The 15,852-nt window shown below is 48.5% G+C and overlaps 1 protein-coding gene across 4 annotated transcripts in view; it reads right to left on the bottom strand.

Annotated features, from left to right (window-relative positions):
* The window catches only part of CNOT3 (CCR4-NOT transcription complex subunit 3), a 1,293,124-nt gene that overhangs the window by 1,000,280 nt on the left and 276,992 nt on the right, over positions 1-15,852 (bottom strand). For 2 of the 4 annotated variants that reach the window (XM_069637964.1, XM_069637956.1), the window contains exon 5: positions 8,261-8,335. In XM_069637964.1, coding sequence (XP_069494065.1) covers positions 8,261-8,335 — 75 coding nt within the window. Of the gene's footprint in view, positions 1-8,260; positions 8,355-15,852 lie in introns of all 4 variants that reach the window. The other 2 variants (XM_069637947.1, XM_069637937.1) reach the window with 1 other exon arrangement.

A 15,852-nucleotide genomic window follows, 5' to 3' on the forward strand; every position in this document is an offset into this window, starting at 1 on the left:
CAATGCCCAAGCATCTGACGTGATAGCCTGCCATACCGTCAGATGTTGAGTCAACCTGCCTCCTACAGGTGTCCTGTGAGGGAAGTCCTCAGAGTGGTTTTGGGGCGGCTGATGCAGATGCCGATGGTAAAGAGGCACCTGCTGTTGCTGCGGCTTTAGAATATCTACCCCGTCCACCTCGGGTAGTTCTTCTTTGACCCCTTTGAGCCGGTCGTCCTCTACCTCTTCCGAATGCGGAGTAGAAGCGAAAGGACTTGCCCCTCGCAGAGGTTCCTGTGGGACGAAAAGGAGTCTGACGGATTGCAGCTCCTAGGGATTTTGCTGCAGCTTTTGAAGTTTGCAGTTTCTCTAAACTGTCATCCGCCTTTTTCCCGAACAAAGAAGAGCCATCGAATGGCATGTTCAAGAGCCTGGCTTGCACATCTGGGGCAAAACCCGACTTTCTCAACCAAGCGAATCTCCTGGTTGATGTACTTACCGCCATTGCTCTGCTGATACTGTCAGCCGAATCAATGCCCGTCTGGAGGGATTCGCACATAGCGTCTTTACCGTCCTGTATAATATTCAGGAACGCATCCCTTTCTTCTCCCTCCGGGATGCAGTCAGCCGCTGTAGAAGCACACTCCCAAAGTGTATGGCTGAACCTAGCAAGGGTGCAAGTAGCATTAACAGACTTTAACGCCATGCTACATGCTGAAAAGACTTTCTTTGCCATAGCATCATATTTTTTATCGTCCCTGTCCTGTGGGACTGTAGGATAAGCCGTCTTGACATCGGTAGAGGATGCTGCTTGTACCACCAGACTTGCTGGGGATGGATCTTTAGACAAAAACTCTGGGTCTGTGGAAGATACCCTGTACTTTGCAGACAGTTTTTTATTTACTGCTGGTATTACATCTGGGGTTTCCCAGTTTGTCATGATCTTTCTCTGAAGAGCTTTATGAAAGGGCACCACAGGATCCTCTTGTGGGCCTTTGTCAAGAATATCCGTGAGGTCATCTTGCTGGAAAGATTGTGAAGGTGCAGACCACCCCATGAACTCTGTAATCCTGGCCCTCCGCCGGGGGCTTTGTGGGGTTCTTTCGATGGGCTTGAAAATGCCTCCCTCCGAGGTGTCAGGGAGACTTTGGGCCCCGAGGCCGCTCGCAGGCTGCGCCAGGGTTGCCGCGACCTCGATAGAGGCCTTGGCTGGGTGAATCAAGGCCTTAGTCACCGACTGCGTGCTTGGGGCCTTCACCTTGGGGGAGGGCTCCCCATCAGCCAAAATCTTTGAAATCGACCGGAGCCTCTCCAGAAGCTTGGCCAGATTTCCTTTTACCCGAGCCAGAGCGTTGGCTCATTGTCGATGGTGCCGGGGAGGATGCGCCCTGCCTGGCAGCCGAGGAGCCCGACCGTTCGCGCTCCCGGTGCCCGCGGACTCTGTGCTTAGCCTTCTGTTGGGCCCCCATCACCGGGGCACCCTCACAGGACTTAGACCGCTCGGATCTCTTTTTCTTCTCACCTGACGGGCTCTTTCCCTCCAGCCAGTTGGCGAGACGAAGATGGCGATCCCTCATGGTCCGCTCCGACATGTTCCCGCCAAACGCACAGTCCTTTTCCACGTGCGTTTTGTCCTCGTGAAGACAGAGGCATAAGGAATGCTCGTCTTCCTTGACCACGTTCTGCAGCTAGCATCCCGGGCAGGCCCTGAACAGCTTCCCGGGCGTCGAGCTCCCTTTCTCCTGGGCCATGTCCGGGGTAGGCCTCAAACTTCTGGAATCCGCCAAAAGTGTTCTTCGATGAAATCTTCACCCTTGAGGGGCATAGAACCTTCTGAAACGGGTCCCCGTTGATCGGATGTAAAGACGGTGGAGCTTGAGGCTCAATTTAACCGAAAAATGAGAAATTCTCTTTGAAAAAGCATGAAAACGCAGCAAAAGCTCAAGAGCTATGGCACGAGGACTCCCAACACTTGAACGTGCGGCAAAAATGTGAGGGTGGCTGCCGGAGGCGGGGCTTAGGGAGAGGGCAGTCATTGGCTGTGGGCAGTATGACCCAGAGATCAGTGATTGGTTACTACTAGTAAAGAGATCAGAAACGAAACTGATACTGATTTTTTTTCTGTACCGAGGATTCCCAGCCTGACAACGGGGAATATTCATGAGCATGTATATCCATGCCAGACCCCATGCTGGAGAACCAGGAGCTGCATTGCCTCTCTGCACAACGGGAGTGACCCTACCCTCTTCCCCCCCCCCTTTTTTTTGTTGAGGTAATGCATGGCCACTGTGTTGTCCTTCATGATCAGGACACACTTCCCCCGTACAGAAGGCAGAAAAGCTTTCAGGGCTAGCTTTATGGGCCTCAGCTCTAACAGATTGATGTGGAGTTTGGACTCCGAAAGACAAACGAATGCTGACTGCCAAGTCGTTGGCATGGGCGCCCCATCCTCTGATGGAAGCATCCGTCACTATAGTATCCTTCGGCCATGGTTGCCAAAAAGGCCCCCCCTTGCCCCCCATCAGGTTCCCTTCGTTGGCCCACCACAGAAGATCCTGGGAGACCGAGAGTGGAATCTGAACGGGATCCGACATCTTGGAGAACTGTGACCACTGCATCTTGAGGATCCACTGCAGGGATCTCATCCGAAGCCTGGTCTCTGGCACCAGAAAAATGCAGGATGCCATGAGGCCGAGCAACCTTAAGAATTCAAAAGTCGGGAGACTCTGGGCATGTTGAAAATGATGAGCCCTGACCTTGGGAGGCGAACACTTCCCCAATGACGTGTAACACAGCCCCGATGTACTGGAGCTGTTGGGAAGGTGTCATATGCGACTTCTTGAAATTCAGGGAGAAGCACAGCCTGTGGAGGGTGCGGCAGGTGACACCGAGATAATCCAACGCTAGCTCGGGAGTGCGCGCCCGGATCAGCCAGTCAACCAGGTAGGGGTAGACGTTAATACCCCCTCGCCTGAGGTATGGAGCCACCACCACCATGAGCTTGGTGAAAACCCTCGGCACGGAGGGCAATCCGGAAAGGCAGGACCCGAAACAAAGTGCGAGTCGCAAGCCGCAAACCTCAGGTACTTTCTGTGCGCAGGATGGTTCGGCACATGAAAATAAGCATCCGCAAAGTCCAGGGACACCAACCAATCCTGAAGTTGAAGGGCATGGAGGACTTGAGAAAGTGACCATCTTGAACTTGTCCTTCCGGAGAAGTTTGTTCAACCAATGCAAGTCTATTTTGGGATCAACAAATACCATCCCTTATACCTCTCTGCTACAGGCACTAGTTCTATAGCGCCTTTCTCCAGCAGGGACAAGATTTCCTGCGTAAGCAGCGGATCCGCAAGCTTCAAAGAGTTTCCCCGGTGGATTGTTGTGAGGCCGCTGAAGGAAGGGAAGGCAGTAGCCATGGGCTTTGGTATCCAGAACATATGCATCAGAAATAATGGCCCGCCACTCTTCGAGATGCTGAGAAAGTCTGCCCCCAACCGACGAACCATGGGACATGGCCTCATGACTGTTTGCCGCAGCCGCTTCCAAAGAGGCGGCTGCTTGAGCGGCCTTGGCACCACGATTTCCCCGACCACCACAGGTACTTTTTCGCTGGCCCCTTTGACTGGCAGCCCCTCTCGTTCTACCAAAGGAGGAGCAGTAATGAAAAGAACCTCCCCTCCACTGCTGTCCCCTAGGACGAAAAGGCAGAGGTTGACGCACCACGGCACTTAAGAATTTCACTGCAGCTTTTGAGGTCTGCAACCTCTCAAGGCTCTCGTCAGCCTTGCTGCCGAACAAATATGCGCCAACAAAGGGCATGTTCAGAAGACGGGCCTGCACATCTGGAGCAAACCACGCAAATCTACGTATAATGGTGCTCACAGCCATGGATTGGCTAACACGGTCAGCAGTATCCAAACCCGACTGAAGGGATTCCACATGGCATCCTTGCCATCTTGCACGAGAGCAAAGAACCCATCCCTTTCTTCCCCCCTTGGGAATATGCTCAGCTGCCAAAGAAACAATTCCAGTGTGTGAAAAGACCTTGCCAATGCACACGTGGAGTTGGCCTATTTCAAGGCCATGCTCCCAGCAGAAAATACCTTTCGGCCCAACCGTCAAAGGGCTTGTCGTCCCCATCTGGAGGGATGGTAGGGTAGGTCACCTGCCTCGAGGTGGCCGTAGCTGGCTTAACCGCCAAACTCTCGAGAGTGGGGTGAATAGATAAATAACTGGGGTCGCTAACGGAAGGATGGTATTTCTTGGTCAAAGAAATAACAGCCGGAAGAGATTCCGGGGACTGCCAAGCAGATGCCGCCCTTTTCTGCAAGTTAAGATGAAATGGTAAAACAGGGTCAGAGGACGGACCTTGATCTAAAATGTCTATTCGATCATCCTGCACAAAGTCTTCAGGAGGACTGGACCAGCCCAGATATTCCGAGGGCCTTGCCATGAGCCTCCTGACTGAAGACTCTGCATGAGCGCCAGGCTCAGCCCTACCGAATTCCACTTCCGGAGAAGTGTCCATCCCACTGGCATCATGGACGGACTGCCTCAACTCCTCCAACTGACTGTCTCCAGAAAAAAGTGGAGCCTCATCAAGCTCACCAGGGTCCTCAAACTCAGACCCTTCGTCCTCCTCAGAAATGTCATCCAGAGGGGGCTGAAACCCAGGCCTGGTGACACAAGAGGGCCTGGAGGCCAAAACTGACCAGACTTCCCAGTAGCCTTCCTTGGAGAATCCATGATATCCAGGTACTCCAAAGCCAAATTGAGAAAAAAAATTCATAAAGGCGCCGATGGCGCAGAGCATCGACAACCTCGACGTCATGAGCACCGAAGGCTTCGGCGTCGACGCAGGTGCAGACAGGGCCGTGGGCTGGTACGATGGTAAAGCGTCAACATCCGAGTCGGGTGGACATTGAGCCCTCCATAGGTAGCTGCGGTCTAGCTGGGGACGAGGACCGAGACCTAGAGACACGTCTCTTGCGACTTTTCGAATCCTTGACCTCGAAGGCTCCCGATGTGAGTCTCGTTGTGGACCCGAGCCCAAAGGCGTGCGAGCCACGGTACGAGACCGATCTTGGTCGGCTTCGTCAGAAGGCGCGACCTGACCCGTGCCATGCGATTGAAAAATCGCTAACAGATTAACGCCACCCATTCCTCCGGAGTCTAGGACTTTGACGGGCACATAACTTTCCTCGAGGCATGACGGGCAAGGCGACCGGTGACCGTGCTTCCTAGAGTGCCGGGACGAGGAAGACTACTGGCAGGAACCACTTCGGGGCCGAGATCCCCAGGACTCCTGACGCGGAGTGTCGCCCCTCGACTCGTCGGTGGAAACCCCCTTGGATTTGGAAGTACCGACTTAACAGGCTTAGAGCCCCTAGCTACCTGGAGCTTCCCCTTCTGCTCCCACAAGGCCTTGGCAGTCAGCGACTGGCATTGAGCAGTCGTCTGTGTCGTGCGACTAGCCCAGGCACCACAAACAAATATGATGCAGGTTGGTGAGCGATATTTTTGACTTGCAGTCCCAGCAGGTCTTGAAGCCAGACCGCTGAGTCTGAGGGGTTAAAGACAAAGACATTGTAAAGATGAACACACGAGGCGGCCGAGTCTCACAACGTTAACACGTTTGCAGAAAAAAACTGAGGCTAGGGGTGCCGTGCGTCCTATTTATAACATCGGGTGACGTTGCCCTCGACGGAGGCTTTCGAGGGACATCGACCAAACTTCATCGATGCAGACATCCTCTGCTGAAAAAGTTTCAAGTGCAAAGCTGTGGACATTACATGTCAAAGATGTGGAATAAGTTGGAGGCCACAATCCATTTGAATGCAATCGCACTACACTGAAATTCACTTTATGATTAGCAGAAAATCCCAGATGTGCTTTTAAAAAAAAAAAAAAATTAAAAACTTAACTGGTCCGACACTTCAAACTGAACACCCCCAATTCAGGTCAAAAGGCGCTACCAGGTGTGACCTGCTATTTTGAACAGGAATTTATTTTACAACCCCTGCAGGACATGACAGTTTGAATCACCCTAGATTTCTTTGCCATACAAATCATGGAACAGAAATTTGCCTTACATGCCTCCAGGCACCCCAAACCTTGAAATAATGTAAACAGCCCTTTAATCCTTAATGCCGTTTCAGCAGTCTTCTTGAAATGAATGGTCCAAGCACCGCTCTTTGAGAAGCCCCCTAATATCAACATTCATTAAAAAACTAGCTACAAGTTTTCACCCCCCTCACTGTCCTCCAAACACCACCATTTGTGTTTATATCATTTAATAAATTGTGTTTAGCAGGGCCTGTTGGAGACCTGGGGGTACATTCAGAATATCTGTCTACTATAGATAAATATCATGACTACCGCATTACAGCACCACCCAACTAGGAGTTGGGCGGTGAGGCAGAAAATCCTCCAGCACAATGCAGTAGGAAATTCCGCCACCTTTCCGCCAATATGCAGCCATGAAATCCCCCATGGCGTCCGGACTCTAAAAATGGGGACCAACACTGCCAAACTACTACTTGTAATCCGGCAGTGATAACGCCAGACCAAGTGGCGATTAACGGTAATAGTTTGGTGGCATCTTGGCAGATTTACCACCAAGATGCCACCAAACTCAATGAGCCACAAGATCCAGTAAGGAAATTGGCCTATAACCGTGGGGGCTGGTGGTCCAAGAACTACTTGTCCAAGGTCACAGCATTATACCTGTCTCGACAACTGCATTAAATATAAAACAATTTGGTGCCCTTCAAAAGAGCTTCCATTGTTTCTCAAATTCATTTTGTTTGTCTTTTGCCCATTTTGTATACCATTTTGAAACTATAAATCTCTGACCAGCAGCGTACACACCACTCATTAAATCATGGTTCAATTTGCTTTTCGAGATTCTACATCGAACCATGGGACATCCCTGTAACTGCTGAACTTGGGGACACCATTTACCAATAGCTGTGTCCTGGATTGTTTCTCCCAAAGACTCAAACTGACACTTTCCTTTGGGGCCTCTGAAATGTTTATCGGTTTTAAGAGACCATCTTATTTTCTTGTGAATTTTCCTTCCAATGCCTCCTTGTCAATCTTCGGTATCACCAACCAGCCTCTTTGACTGTCAGCCATCTTTTTGGTGCCTACACTGGCCGTTGGAAAATTAACTCAAGAGGTAGGGTTTACTCCTTGCTCAATGAAAATGCAAAATTTCATAACATTCTTAAAGAAATAAACAATCCACAATACAATTATCAATGAATGTGGAACAGTATTGCGGATCTTGTATCCATAGGAATGCACCATTTGCCATTAAAGATACCAGAAAATCCTGGGGCAGAATCCCAAAGTACACCTGAAAAATCAGTGCTCCATTTGTGACCAATTTTACTGTGCAAACATTACATTTTTTAACAATAATTTACTCAGGAACCTGAAACTCCTGTTAATGTTTATTTAGTCTTACTATATTTTTGAACAACTTGACTGGTCCTATGAGTCTATAAATGGCATACTGACCACTATTTCCTCAACATTTCATGTAAACAACCGCTTAATGTCAAAAGGATGTTCAAGGCCTTGCAAATTTCCTTTACTAGAATAACACGTGTTCTACATAACTTATAAGTACTGCAAATTAAAAAGTGAACTACATTACATTTCTAATTTGTGTTGCAATTGTCCTCCAACTCAGCACCCATATGTTCCATCGAAAAATTGATGTTGGCCACCATTTCATTTGATATGAATATTTTCCTCATTGTGCACAAAAGGTTGGGGACCACCGCGTTACATTCAGAGACTTGCATAGACAGCATAAACTGTCAAACTGGAAAAAGAAAGAAAAGCTTCACAACCGAGCTGCTGTTGCAGGATCCTGATGGCGCAGTCCCAACTGCCACTGTGTTCGCATTATGAGAGATTGCTGAAGTTTAGCACCTTAAAAAAGGTGCAGTTTGGCACCTTAAAAAGGCAGCATTTTCTTATTTACTTTGACATGGCAGTCTGGCTGCCCGATTGTTTAATTTGATGTGAAGGTTTTTGGGCCTTCAGTTGCATTAATGCAGCACTAATGTACTTTGTGTATCTTATGGTTATATGTGAGAAATGCCATAAAATAATGCCAGTATTAGGTAAGGCATTTCCAAAAGCTCAGTAGCTGTTTTCCCCGGGCAACAGCCAAGAGCAATACATACAAAGTAACTTTTTAAGTAAATCTACACTCTGCCTTGCACAGATAGGCCTTCTAAGGTAAGGAGGCATGAATGGCACATACCTGCAGTTTCTTGATTTCTTTCTTTAGGTCGGCCTCATACTTCTCCTTCTGGTTCGCGTTCGCGGCGTTGTGAAGCTGTGAGGGAGGAGTGGAAACCAAAACCGAAAGCAGTGAAATAAAACCACTGAATGAAAAAGAAGCGGGAACAAACACACTGTATTCAGGGAACGTGTCCGGTGGGGTCAGAAAGAGCACTCAAGAAGAAAGAATGGGACAGAGGATTAGGAGCTAGTATTCTTGCAAGCCGACATACACGAGGTCAAGTCACATTAGCAAAGACAATACAGCAATCGTTCTGTGTACCTTTATATTCTGTGTACCTTTAATGTCTTCAGTCACATGTTTTCCATAGCTAACCTTTTTGTTTTCTGTTCTGGACACTCCCCTGCCCAAACCTTTCAGTTAACCACTTATTTTTGGAAGCATGTTTTCTCTTCCACATCGGATCCAAAAATGCCTTTTAGAGGTTTACTACTGTAAGGGTACAAAAGTAACCAGTGAGATTGTGTCAAAGTAAAATTCACAAGAAGGTTTTTCTGCTCAATGAATGACCTACAATTTTGGTAAAATCTTTTTTTAACTAACCACAATCAGCTCCCCCTCATGGTCCAACTGCGACACAGGACTATTACCCCTACCGCCCCCGCATCCACCCTACACTTCCCCAAAAACATGTGTCCATGTCCAATCTCACAAGTTATCTTGTACTTTAATTATGCGAGTAATGGAAACCGGGGATACTACAAAATTGCAAAATTGGTTCCGTTAACATTCTTAACGACTACCCTGCCCAAATGCCCAGCGGAAATCCAGGCACCACCACGCTGATTGTGGTTAGTTAACTGGCTCCCAGTGGCTGCGAGGATTAAGTTCAAAACCCTCTGCATTGTCCACAAGGCCTTCTGGGGCCTGGGGCCTAAATACCTTCAACTCTCTCTTCCTAAATATCTGCCTTCACAAGCCCTTCGCTCATCCGTCTCCAACTCCCTCATGGTCAGCCGCTTCTCGAAGCAACGAGCTGGGGGTAGATCTCTCTCCGCAGCAGGGGCCTCCCTCTGGAACAGCCTTCCTGCCTCCCTGAAACTTGAGGAGAACCATCTCCGGTTCCGGAAGCACCTCAAAACCTTCCTCTTCGCTTCTGCCTTCTCTCTCCCTCTCCCTTGCTAAACCTGCTAAACTCCCCACTGAAGTCTGCACTAAACCTGCATCTGGGCCACTCTGTGACCTCGGTCCAGGGCCCAGCCACTCTCCACTTGCACTGCCTCCCTGGCTCCTCCTGCACTGTGGGACTGTCACTGCATCCCTACAGCCCCCTTCCCAGCACTTGCTCTGCACTTACCTCGCACTTGCCACCAGCTGGCCCTTTTATTTATTATTTATTATTTTATTACGCTACTTACCTTGTACTGCACTTTCCCCCCCCACCTCCTCCCCCTGCACTTTCTCCTTTTCCCCTTACCTCTGCACTTGCACGATCTGAATGACACCTGGCCTAGTAGGATCGTTTGTCTGTCTTCCCCTTGTTTCCCTCCCTCCCTGCCTCGTCGCGCCTTGAAACACTTGTGTATAGGCGCGTTACAAATACCATATCATATCACGCCGACTACAACGGCTGCCACACCATCACCATCGGCATCACCACCTGCGGACGGCTCCTCTGCCACCAAAACCACCACAACGAGGGTTGTCCCACCACCAATGGACGGCAGCCCGTCCTGCCGCCACCACCGGACCGGCGGCTCTCGTCGCACCGCTGCCACCACCACCAACGCCGACTGACCAGCGGCTGCCGTCGTGCCGCCGACTGACCAGCGGCTGCCGTCGTGCCGCCGACTGACCAGCGGCTGCCGCGCAGCCACCACCAGGACAAACTGCTGCCCCACCACCACCACCAGCCCTGCAACAGGGGACGGCTGGCTGCCCAGTCACCACCACAACAGGGGACGGCTGGCTGCCCAGTCACCACCACAACAGGGTACGGCTGGCTGCCCAAATTTAAGAAAACCACCAAAAACAAGCTAAATAAAACAGGGAAACAGAAAAAAAAAAGATGGATTACAAAAGAAAGACACCAACAAATGGAATTGTAGAGAAAAGAACATGCAAGGGAAGACATTGGGGTGATAGTCCCCAAAGTTGGTTTATTTTAAGATAAAACCTCACATACAAAAGAAAAGCAAACAAAAGGTAGAATAGTACATTTATGCAGTGAACGCCAGATTACACTCCCCTGCTTATTTGATGGATTAACAGGCAAAAGCAGTGCGGCAATCTGTACCCTCACTGTTAACCCACAAAATCAAGTTTGCACTTGGCATATGAACGAAGCGCCTATGGGATATTATACAGTCAGGGGTGTTCTTTCTTCAATTATATGCAAGCTGGTGGGGGTTTCTTGCTGGGCCACATGCAAGCGGGTGCAGACAACCCGAAGGACACTAAAAGGAAAGTAGGGCTATCAGATTATGCGACGAATGTGCAAACAAAGGAATTCTACATTTTAGAAAGCATTCAATACACCACCCAACCCCGAAGGGCTGAGTTCATAAGAAAGAGCATCTAAAGCAGATAGAGAAAGGAAAACTAAGAACAAAAAAAAGCAATGGCAAAGTGGAACAGAAAACGGCTGTGCAACAGAACTATTCATAGTTGAAGCTAGGACTTTTACAATAAATGGGTACCTGGCACTTGCACGATTCAACTCAAGCACCAAAACATATAGACACAGACAAGGGATCAGGGCGTCCTGATGCTAGGACTGGACATGATCAACATCAGCTACACAATCATAGCAAGAGGGATGGTGGTAAATGAGAATTTACGACAGCATCTACTAATGGACAAACCACAATGAAGGGCGGGGGGGAGGGGTAGGTCTTGAAATTAACAGAAGCTGTACTCATTCTACAAGACCACAGACTTCACAGTGAATCAAGATAGTGTGGGAGGATGGGGCAGGGAGCTGCACTCCAATCCCAGACAGAATAGAGAAGCCTGTAATAGCCTTAAAGTCAAGGGCGGTTTAGATGTCACTGAAGAAGTCCAATTATCTCAATAGGGAGCTAGGGTGGTGGTGCTGATGGGGAACATTGGTATGGGTGGGGTTTGGGGAGAGAAAGCACAGGTACAACCCCGATTGCACCCACACCCCCACATTGCATGCACTTTCCTTGGGCTGCTCTCCGCTTACAGGAAATATGGGTAGTAGGCCACTGGTACAGAGTTGCATAAAGTAACTGCCTAAGCTGTGCAGAAGATGTAGATATGAAGACCTCAAAATCAGGCACTTGGTATCATGAAGTTAAGAATAACAAGGACAATTATTAAAGGAAAATGCTGTGTGTGTGTGTGTAAAGTAAAAAAAAAAAAAAAAAAGTGCTTCATGTGGAAAATAAGGCCTCAGATGCCAGCACACATGTCATATGCCCTCTTATTCAAGAGATTTACGTTGAATCAATTCCACAGTGAGAAGGAGCAAAAGGTACACGTCCACTTCTATATGGGATACATTACTCACCGTAATCTTATTTCTGAAGCTTGCATCTGCTTAGATTCACATGCTGTGCATAGGCCGACATCTAGTGGAAGCTGCAAAGTATTAGTTTGTTTTTCAAAACTCAAAAAAATGGGCGTCGACCTAGGGCGTGCCAGTAATACTATCCTAGTGTGACATCCACTGTACCCATGATCCCTCGTGCGTATAGGACCCTCAGATTGTATTTTTCTGACATGAGGAGTAGCGCGAGTACATATTATCCAAGCAGATAGATGGATAAGACTACAAGTATCCATGCGCCTTCTCTCAGAGGGTAGGAAGGGCGGGCGCATGTGAATCTAAGCAGAGACAAGCATCAGAAGTAAGATTACGGTGAGTAATGTATCTCTTCTGAGGCTTGTGGAATCTGCTTAGATCACATGCTGTGCATAGATTAGCGAGCAGTGTTAGAAGGAGGTGGGATGTGAGAAGGGTCATGAGCAAATAAATGTTTTAGAACCACTTGTCCCAATTGGGTATCTGTCTTGGAATGAGTGTCAATGCAGTAGTGCTGATTAAAGGTGTGAATAGAGCTCCATGTAGCTGCTTTGCAAATGGTACATTTGCAATGAAAGCCAGAGTGGCCCCAGTGCCTCTTGTAGAATGGGCCCTTGGCATAAAAGGCAGAGTTATCTGAAAGGGAGTAACACAGCTGGATACATTGGACTATCCATTTTGAGATGGCACCTTTAGAGACGCAATCTCCTTCTCTGCCTGTAGCAATGGAGACAAACATTTGATCTGTCTTTCTTGGCGGTCTGGTCTTGTCTACGTAGTAGAGGACCGCTCTTCGCACATCTACTGTGTGTAGTTTGACCTCAGCAGAGCTCTTGGAAGGAGGCCGGTAGCTCAATGGACTGGTTAACATGGAATTTTGAAATTAACTTAGGTGAGAACCTAGGATGAGTTCGTAGAACCACTTTATCCTTCTGAACACGAAAGGATCCTGCACTGAGAGCCTGAATCTCGCCGACACTTCTTATGGCTGTAATGGCTACTAAGAAGGCAGTTTTATAGGTCAGGTGTTTGAGACTAGCTTTATGCATGGGTCCAAAGGGGGAGGGGGCTGCACGAGTTTAGCAAGCACCACATTATGGTCCCATCCTGGTGGTGAGTTCGAAATTGGAGGGCGAGTCTCTTTACCCCTTCCATAAATGCTTTAACCACTGGTACTTTCCACCACAACACTTATGGGAGGTGGTGGAGGCTGACAGCACCGCCAGGTGTACCTTGAGTGAATTAAATACCAGCCCTGCATCCAGCAGGTGGAGCATGTAGGTGACAATATTGGAAGGAGTGCAATCAACCGGGCTGCTTTGTTTATTATGGCACCAGATAACAAATCTCTTCCATTTATCAAAGTAACAGTGTCTTGTGTTTGGTTTCCTTGATTCTTTTAGGATATCCATACATCTCTGTGGTAGACTGAGATAGCCAAACTGACTTCAGGAGCCATGCTGCCAAGTTCATCGAGCTGGGTTGAGGATGCACTGTTTGTCCTTTGTGCTGGGATAGTAGGTTGTGCCTGCACGAGTGTATGATGGGTTCGCACACTGCCATTTTGGGCAGGTGCGGAAACCATGGTTGTCTCGCCCACATGGGAGCAACTAGGATGAGCGTCATTGATTCCCTGTGCATCTTGTTGACCACCTTCAACATAGGGGTTGGTCGAAAAGCATAGGCAAACATCCCGACCAGTTCATCCATAGAGCGCTCCCCATGGAGCCTGGCTGGGGAACCTGGATGCGAATCCTGGGCATGGAACAAGTTACTTACCTGTAACTGTTCTCCAGCATGGGTCTGGCATGGATTCACATGCTCATGAATATTCCCCGTCAGGCTGGGAATCCTCGGTAAAGAAAAAATCAGTATCAGTTTCATTTCTGATCTGTCTTTTAGTAGTAACCAATCACTAGTCTCTGTGTCATTCTGCCCCCAGGCAATGAGTGCCCGCTCCCTAAGCCCCGCCTCTGGCAGCCATCTTCAGATTTGGTAGCACGCAAAGTGGCAGTATGACCAAGTGAAGAGCCGTAGAGGGGCAGGAGGGAGGGTTCGCATGTGAATCCATGCCAGACCCATGCTGGAGAACAACAGTTACAGGTAAGTAACTTGTTCCTTCTCGAGCATGGGGTCTGGCATGGATTCACATGCTCATGAATGACAATGCATTACTTACCGTAAAAGCATTTCTGATGGTTGTATCTGCTTAGATTCACATGCTGTGCATAGGTCCGACATCCAGTGGTCACTGCGGAGTATTGCATTTTGTTTTTCGTAGTCGAAAAGGGGACGTCGACTAGGCGTGTCTGTAACACTATCCCTATAGTGACGTGCGTTGTACCCACAATCCCTCACGCGTCGAGGTCCCTCTGTTTGTATTTTTCTGCCCTGAGGGAGCCTTCTAGCCGTGAGTGAGTACAGAAAAGAGAAATATATATAAAGGATGTCTATGTTCCTTCCATCCGAGCGGGGAGGAAGGGTGGGCGCATGTGAATCTAAGCAGATACAACCATCAGAAATGCTTTTACGGTAAGTAATGCATTGTCTTCTGATGTTTGTTAATCTGCTTAGAATCACATGCTGTGCATAGACTAGCGAGCAGTACCCGGAGTTGGCGGTGGGTTATGAGAAGGAACAGTAGAGAAAAGATGTCTTAATACTGCCTGCCCAACCTGGGAATCAGATCTAGAGTGTGCATCTAGACAGTAGTGTTTTGTAAAGGTGTGCACAGAACTCCAGGTTGCCGCTTTGCAGATGGACTCAAGGGGAACATTTGCAATGAATGCTATGGAAGCCCCCGTGCCTCGAGTGGAATGTGCTCTTGGCTTGAAGGGTAGTTCTCTCTTAGCAAGAGTGTAACAGAGAGTGATGCATTGAACAATCCATCTAGATATAGTGGATTTTGAGACCGCATCTCCTTCTCTTCCTGCTGCCACCGAGACAAAGAACTGATTAGTCTTTCTCAGTGGTCTGGTTCTTTCCATGTAGAACATGACAGCTCTGCGTACATCTAGTGTATGCAGACTTTTTTCTCCCGAGCTGGAAGGGTTTTGAAAGAACGTTGGTAGTTCTATAGTTTGGTTTACATGAAATTTCGATATGAATTTTGGTGCAAACCTTGGGTGTGTGCGTAGAACCACCTTATCTTTGTGAACTGTTACGAAGGGGTCTAGTACAGAAAGAGCCTGTAGTTCACTTACTCTCCTAATGGAGGTGATAGCTATTAGGAAAGCAGTCTTAAGGGTGATATCTTTAAGAGTTGCCTTGTGCATGGGTTCGAAGGGAGGGCCCATGAGTCTGGAAAGTACCACATTTAGATCCCATCCGGGAGCTGGGTTAGCTATCGGAGGGTGTATCCTCTTTACCCCCTCCATGAAGGCTTTGATAACTGGTATCTTCCACCACGATACTTTAAGTTGGGAAGTGGTGTATGCAGAAAGTGCCGCTAGGTGGACTTTAATGGAATTGAACACTAAACCTGAATCCAGTAAATGGGTCAAGTATAGAATAATGTCAGTAGGAGAGCAGTCAACTGGGTTGATGCTAGTACCTCTACACCAGATAACAAATCTTTTCCATTTGCTAGAATAGCAGTGTCGAGTATTAGGTTTTCTGGCTTCCCTGAGGATGTCCATACATCTCTGTGGGAGTTGTAAATGTCCAAATTCTATGATCTCAGGAGCCAGGCTGCTAAGTTCATGGTCTGAGGGCATGGATGCAGTGTTCTGCCCTTGTCTTGTGACAGCATGTTGTACGGGCAGGGGAGTTTCACTGGGGGAGATAGGGACATCTCCATCAAGTGAGCGAACCATGGCTGCCGGGCCCACATTGGGGCCACTAGTATCATTGTAACCTGCTCTTGATGCATCTTGTGCACCACTTTGTTGAGAAGGGGAGTCGGGGGGAAAGGCGTAAACAAATTTCCCTGACCATAGAATCGACAGACCGTTCCCCTTGGACTGGTTCTGGGGGTACCTGGAGGCGTAACTTTGGCATTGTGAGTTGTCCAGAGTTGCGAACAGGTCTATTTCCGGGAATCCCCATTGAGTGAAGACGT

This window comes from Ambystoma mexicanum, chromosome 1q, assembly GCF_040938575.1.
Source record: "Ambystoma mexicanum isolate Mex_15411 chromosome 1q, UKY_AmexF1_1, whole genome shotgun sequence".
NCBI classification, from domain to species: Eukaryota; Metazoa; Chordata; class Amphibia; order Caudata; family Ambystomatidae; genus Ambystoma; species Ambystoma mexicanum.